Consider the following 6830-nt stretch of genomic DNA (forward strand, 5'->3'; position numbering starts at 1 on the left):
GGGCATTGAAGTGACATTTGCTCATTCTCGAACACATTGTTATTACGCTCATTCGAGATGGACCAAGCGACCAAAAGAGAAGGTGTAGTTTAGCTTTTTCTTGTTGGAGGTAGGGATTACATGTCTATCCAATAACCGCCGGTCCATGAAGGGAGTGTGATGGTCGATGCAGTGGCTGGGAGCCCAATCCAGTGCTTGCACCCTTGTAGCTAGGAGGAGTGCCAAAAGCTAGTCGCCCCCCTCCCAGTTGGTGATGACAGTAGCAACATAGAAGAGATCCATATTTTCGTCATCACAGAGATTGCTTAGGCGCATCCGCATCCAATAAGGTGTTGCCGTCGCGACATCCAAGAATTCTCAATCTTTGGACCAAGCTACATGACATCATTTAGTGCACGGTTCCCAAGAAGAAATAAGATTAAAAAAATCACTACCAATGGCCCTTACTCCACCGCCACCACATATGACATGAAATTTGATGGGATGATTAGCTCGGTTCTACCACAATTTGTGTCGAAATAATTCGCCCACTTCAGTCTTTGGACCAAAATGCATGACGTCATTTTAGCGCGGGTCTAAAAACGAGATAAGATGGAATTACATTCATTGTTGGCGGCCACCATGCATGTTTTTTTTGTTTTTTTTTACTCTTTTCATTGCACAGTTTGTAGTTTTTATTAGTTTTCTTGGGTCTACATGCTTATGGAGCAACTATGGACCAAGAATCATGAAATGGTTAAGGTTGGGTTCAATACAAAGGATTTCCAGACACCAAGACTTGGGGCATTTTGGGAGTGTAAAAGTGACAATCGCATAGAAGATGCATTTTTGTGGGATGATTAGCTCGGTTCCGCTACAGATTAAGTTATTTTTTTGGCTCACCATCCAAAATAGTGGGACAGCATCAGCCAATCCCCTTGTTAGAGTCTGAAGCAAAATGGAGCTCTCCCATTTGTTTGGATTCTGGACCGTTCGATTGTTTTCCTGATGCGATTCCGGCCGTCGGATCTCGGGCTCAGCTCACGTGAGGCGTCGGATATTTACCAGATCGCGGTGAGCCGTCGGATAAAATTCCAATGGCAACAGAATGTAAATACCATGCCCCCACCAGGGCATTTCGGTCATTTCGCGTAGTGGGGGTATAAAAAGGGCCCGCTCCTTTGACGGAGACCTAGCCGCCAACTCCCTCGCTCGCTCCTGCAGCCGCCTCCCTCTCACTCGCTCGCTCCTCATCCGGCGAGACAAGCCTTCTCCTCTCCCGCAACTCCAGCCCCGCCGCCGCCGACGACGACCTCTCCTCTCCCGCAACTCCAGTACGCCGCCGCGCCCCTTCCCCTCTCCCACCGCCGTCGAGACGCGCACCCACCGCGGCCATTGCCCTCTCCCACCGCCGCTCCTCCTTCCGCCCCAACACATAGCTAGCGGATTCGATCCGTCTCCCTCCCCGTCCGACCTCCACCGAGCCGCTCCCACGGCGACCGAGCTGCCGTCCCTCTCTCCCTCCGCACGCACGGAACCCTAGCCCGCGGCCATGGCAGGAGCTGCAGCACGGGCCTCTCCTCCAACACCTCGACAATGGAGGAGCCATGACCCCACCACCGTCGCCCCCGTCATGCCGCCGCTCCTCCTGCTCCTCCTCGCCGCCCTCGCGCTCGCCCTCGCCCCGGCCCTCCCCCACGCCGCCGCCGGAGGGGGCGCCAGGTTCTACGACCCGGCGCGGGTCACCCAGATCTCATGGCGCCCCAGGTCAGCTCAGCCCCCTACCTCCTTCCCTCCATCTGCGTGCTCCGCGCCGCGCGCGCCGCGCCGCGCGCGCCACCTGTTTGTCGATTTGCTTCTTGACAGTTCCAGGTTTGTTTGCTCGTTTGTTTGTGCGCGCAGGGCGTTCCTGTACAGCGGCTTCCTCTCGCACGCCGAGTGCGACCACCTCATCAAGCTGGTGAGTTGCTGCCCATGGCAATGAGGACGTCCTTGTGTTATAAAGTTGTGATTTTTGTGCTTTTGTTGCACTGTTGTGGGGTTCAGGCCAAGGGGAGGCTGGAGAAGTCGATGGTGGCCGACAATGAGTCCGGGAAGAGTGTCATGAGCCAGGTGCGCACAAGCTCCGGCACCTTCTTGTCCAAGCGCGAGGTATGTGATCGGAAGAAGCGCCCTTGTTCTCTCCTTCAGTTTCAATTGTTTACATGCCTTGGGGTTCATATTAGTTCATGTCAGATAAATTGTGTTGTTATAAGTCTACCTGGGTTGCGGATTTGTTGCCACATGTAGAAATTTTCGCTAGATCAGGCAGGCTTATGGCACAGCCGAAGGAGATAATAACTCTATCTATGGATAGTTGTTATTTGCACCTTCTTTCATGAGATGAAATGGCAGTGAATATTAGCTATACTGGAAGGCAACACAACCTGTGAATGGGTACAAGCCCTCCTGTTGAAAATATGTGAGCAAATAAAGTAGCTAATGGTTCTTGCCATTTGTGAAAATCAATCTTGATGAGTTAATCATTTTGGCAATTGCACATTCATATTTGCCTAGCGCAGTCGATGAAATGACCCTTGTAGAACATGTTTCTGTTGTTCCTCGTAGCATATGCAACAAACAACTAGAAATATTTCACGATCACTAATTTGTTTCATTTCCTTTGACCTATTCAAGGATGAAATTATCTCTGGAATTGGAAAGTGTGTAGCTGCTTGGACGTTTCTCCCTGAAGGTAATACATGCAACCTTATTTTTCTGTTGGCCGTTTCAGAGATAGAAGGCATTCTGTATCTGACTAGCCTGTTTGTGTATCAGAAAATGCCGAGTCGATGCAGGTTCTGCATTATGAAGTTGGTCAGAAGTATGATGCCCACTTCAATTATTTTAGTGACAAAAAGAACGTGAAGCGTGGTGGTCATCGAGTTGCCACTGTTCTTATGTACCTGACAGATGTGAAGAAGGGTGGAGAGACTGTGTTCCCAGTTGCTGAGGTATGCCGTTGCTTCTGAGATTTACTTAGCCTTACCTGTGACAGAAAAAGTTATATCCATCCGATGCATTGTTTCAGGGAAGAGATTTACAACATAAGGATGAAACGTGGTCGGAGTGCGCGAGACATGGCCTGGCAGGTAGCATTCGTCCTCTTGCATGTCAAATGGAAGGGTTTTCCATTTTACTTGCAAAGTGCAATACTGTCCACCACTATTTACGTAACTCTTATCCTAAAACTTGGGTCTTGCCGCAAAAGTTGCGGGGTCTGCGATGCTTGAACCCCCCACCAATCTTAACTGAATTTGCATGGTTACTGAGATGTAGATTACGAAACCAAATAGGTTCTTAGTAGCATGTCATTTGATGTTTACCCTTCTTGTCATGCAGTTTGACCTCAGAGCATCTTGATATAAAGCAAAAAGGGAATTGACTTTGTTTCAGTAGAATTTGGATACAACCTGATGGTATCAAGTATTTCCAGCAATGTCTTACACAAATTTCTCAGTTCTGACTGACGTCTTCATAGCCGATATCCCAGAAAAAAATTCAACTGGTCTAACCTACCAAATCCACTCTGGGAAGTCAGATATTCCCTATTCCATGTATCAAGTTGATCCTCCATTGCTGAAGCTATTAAGATAAACTGAAAACTGTGAAGTGTTGAAACATAAATGGTACCTGAAGCAGCCATCAGCCACAAAACTGAATGCCCACACACATCTGTATGTGTGTTCCTCTTTCTCTCTTTTCCGAAACAGGAACATCCAGCACGCGGCAAAACCTCCTTGAATGGTTTTGTAGTTTATTTGCGACGCGGTTTTGTAGTTCAAGGTATTACAGTCACCAAATTCTCAGGAGGTGAAGTGAATTTTGTTTCTTGTTTTTGAGGTGAAAAAAGTGACCTGCTTGCTGAATAGTAACATGGAGACCACCCTGACTGGCCACGATTCGTCTCGTCTTCCTCCCCGGCAAGCAAAGGCATAGGTGCTAAGCCACTGCTCTCTCTCGCTCTCCCTCATGCTCTGCGTGTCCACGGCTCGATAAAAGATCTCAATTTTGCGCTGACCGTCTAGGGGTTTACCTTCACATTTGTTTGTGCTTCTCGAATTAAAATACAGGGTTTTAGTGCCAAGTATATAAGCTGGAACCCCCTCTCCTACATGGGTTTTAGTGCTAAGTAAATAAAAGTTAATTGCTTTGCTTTTGCCCATATGACATTATTGCAATTGAGTTATAAAAGAGCTCTCCAATGTTTTCTGGATTATAAACTGAGGATTAGCTGTCCTTTATTGATTCATGGACATTTTTATTCTTTCTCCCCTCTAAAGAATCCAAAGGCAGAGAACTCAAGTCTGACTCTGCCCCCTATCTCACAGCAGCATCTCCAACCCCTTCCTGACAAGCTGCAGGTCTTAAACGAGGTCCCAGCCGAGGTATGCCCTCCTCTCCTTCCTTCCCCTTCCTATCCAGTGCTTGTGTGAAAACTGACTTGTGTAATTATCAAGTAAATCACTCTGCATGTTACTTTGGAAGCAGATTTCATCCTTCTCAGGAAGAGGAAACCTCAGCTTGCTTAGTTACTTGTCAATGGCCAATAATATGTATGTGTTAATAGTTTCAAGTTTTGACAAGTGGAGCAGTAGGAGCACACATACATGTTGTGTTTATCTTGATCTGCACTTCCTCACTAGATTATTTGTGTCTTTTCTGGCCATGACAAATTGCTTTAATTTGTTTTCCATTCCATTCTATCTATGACAACTCCATGATTCATTATTAGGTTTGTAGGTGAGGTTTACTTGCAGCTGACCTGCAGATTGTATGTAAACTTGCTCTGTTTTAAAGTAGCTAGCTAGAGACGGTGTCTTGTCTTGCTTCATATATTTGTGCTATGATTGGACCTTGTGCAGCATTACAGCTTTCTGCTATGCAGCTTACCATGGCATGTGTACTGTAGGTGACCTGTGTATTTCTCAGATGAATGATCATGGGTGTTGCATGCTCATCAGAGAGAGACCTGACTCTGTTCTTTGAATATTACAGGAGATTATAGCTAAGGAAAAAAAGATCTGGAAGATAGAGCAGTTTGACTACAACCATGACGCTGGTGACTGCCCCTTTCTTGGTTCTGGTGACTGGTGAGGCACTTGCCTTTCCCGTCAAAGGGAAATTAAAAAGAGTAAAGATGTTATTTACAAGACAAAAAGGCCTGAAGCAAAGGACGGAGAGTATATCTCAACAATAAGTAATTAAACATGGTAAGTAATTCATCACGCCCTCGGAATTTTTTGTTGAGCAGAGATGTCCTAGAGGTATATTCTTCTATTCTAGATCCAGATGTAACTCTGTTTTTAATTCTTCGGAAAGTAAACATGTTTGGATGCTCCCAGCCTATCAGATATGAAGCACGTCTTGCCAGGTTGGATGTAGCTGGGGGCAATAGGTGTGCAGCAAGCTTCAATTCCAATTTTTATTGGGTCATATGTAATGCTTTGGTGTGTTATACTGCACTGAAACTATATCACTTGTTTTAGTTGCTTTGCTTTAGTTGCTTTGCTTTTGGAGGCTCCATCAGAATAGAGTGCAGGCTTTTGCTTGTCCTAATCAAACATCAGCGTATTGATTACTATCTTGAAGATGAGTTTTTCTCATACAATGGAAGATGGATTTATAATCGAACTGAATGTGCAAATGAAAATTTTTATCAGGTGAGCTAACTTTGCCCATGACTATTGAGCTATAACATAAATTTGTAGGTACCTTGCAATATGAATTTTTTTCTCATAATTTCAAAATTACAAAGTGCACTTAATTGCAGATGATGTGCCTTATGGAAGATGTGAGCACTCATATTTTGTACTTAGAATTTGGAAATACGCTTTTGGTTGGTTTAGTTTATAGTTTAGTAATACTACTTGAGACAACCTTTTGAAAATATATGTAAGAAGACCCGAGTATATGTAGCTCTAGCTCTGATAAGTGTTGGTGTGTTTAGTTTTCCAATACCATAGCTGATGTTTTCTTTATAGAATAAGATGGAACTAAACATATCCAAAGTAGCATTTAGAATTACACAACTCTGACTAGGTTCAACAAATTTACTTTATAATACTCCCTCGGTCCCAAAACAAGTGTTGCTGATTTAGTACAAAGCTGTAGAATCAGCAACACTTATTTTGGGACAGAGGGAGTACCACATAGTTGATCTTTCTTTCTTAGGATAGCATTCAGACCACCATATTTCCTCTTTGATAAGCATACAAGAACAAGCTTCAACCTTTTAATCTAATAAAACAAGAATATAGAGCGACTGATCACTAACATGTTCACAATCTGAAGGATCGAAGCAATAATCTGCAGAAGAAACTATATGTTTTGAGGAGGCAGAGTCAGGCGCGAGAGCATGAGGTCTTTGCAACCGGTGGCTTTCTTCAAACAAGCACAAGAGCACAAGGATCATGGCGTGTAAGGAGTCAAGCAACGAGATGACCCAGTCAAACTATCAAGTATTATAGTTTAGCATAACTAACCAGGTTCTTTATCTCGCAACGCATCGCAAGCTCACTTGAGCTATGTCATGACCCAACTATTGTATCTGTTTAATTGTGATCCATTGTCTTGGCTTACTTTTGGACTATATAATGACTCATCGTGTTGGTTTACTTTTGCCAAAAATGCTGCTTTGTTTTTGGTATGATTGATTGCACTGCCCATTGGCATTACTTGAACTTATGTTATGTATTGGTCACAATTATGTTATAAAGGCAATGCCATACTTTTGATGTAAATTTGATGCATTTAACTGATCCATTTGCAACAATAGATACGTTGTTTATTGGACTGGATATGACTTGTAC

The 6830-nt window shown here is 44.4% G+C and overlaps 1 protein-coding gene across 12 annotated transcripts; it reads left to right on the forward strand.

The window, feature by feature from the left end:
* Positions 1–1180: 1180 nt before the first annotated feature.
* On the forward strand, positions 1181–6648 carry LOC119356394 (probable prolyl 4-hydroxylase 7). Of its 12 annotated transcripts, none has more exons than XR_005171929.1 (11): positions 1181–1746; positions 1882–1939; positions 2026–2130; positions 2656–2713; positions 2797–2972; positions 3050–3110; positions 3872–3957; positions 4350–4406; positions 5017–5231; positions 5364–5416; positions 5508–6648. XR_005171929.1 is itself a non-coding variant. In XM_037623350.1 (8 exons), exons 1-7 carry the CDS (start codon positions 1532–1534, stop codon positions 4370–4372), a joined length of 744 nt encoding a protein of 247 aa, XP_037479247.1. In that variant the 5' UTR covers positions 1181–1531; the 3' UTR covers positions 4373–4406; positions 5017–6648. The 12 variants fall into 12 exon arrangements, 3 of the variants coding, with proteins under 3 accessions (XP_037479247.1, XP_037479248.1, XP_037479249.1); XR_005171930.1 differs by having other exon boundaries at positions 5372–5416; XR_005171924.1 differs by having other exon boundaries at positions 5017–5681; positions 6313–6648.
* Positions 6649–6830: the final 182 nt, after the last annotated feature.

Source organism: Triticum dicoccoides, chromosome 2A, assembly GCF_002162155.2.
Source record: "Triticum dicoccoides isolate Atlit2015 ecotype Zavitan chromosome 2A, WEW_v2.0, whole genome shotgun sequence".
Taxonomy (NCBI): Eukaryota; Viridiplantae; Streptophyta; class Magnoliopsida; order Poales; family Poaceae; genus Triticum; species Triticum dicoccoides.

Excerpts from the sequence above, each read along its gene's own strand:
- LOC119356394 (XM_037623350.1), top strand. The coding sequence starts at position 1,532 with ATGGCAGGAGCTGCAGCACGGGCCTCTCCTCCAACACCTCGACAATGG. Across the intron at positions 1,940-2,025 it reads GCGACCACCTCATCAAGCTG|GCCAAGGGGAGGCTGGAGAA; the intron begins GTGAGTTGCTGC and ends TGTGGGGTTCAG. Across the intron at positions 2,131-2,655 it reads CCTTCTTGTCCAAGCGCGAG|GATGAAATTATCTCTGGAAT; the intron begins GTATGTGATCGG and ends GACCTATTCAAG.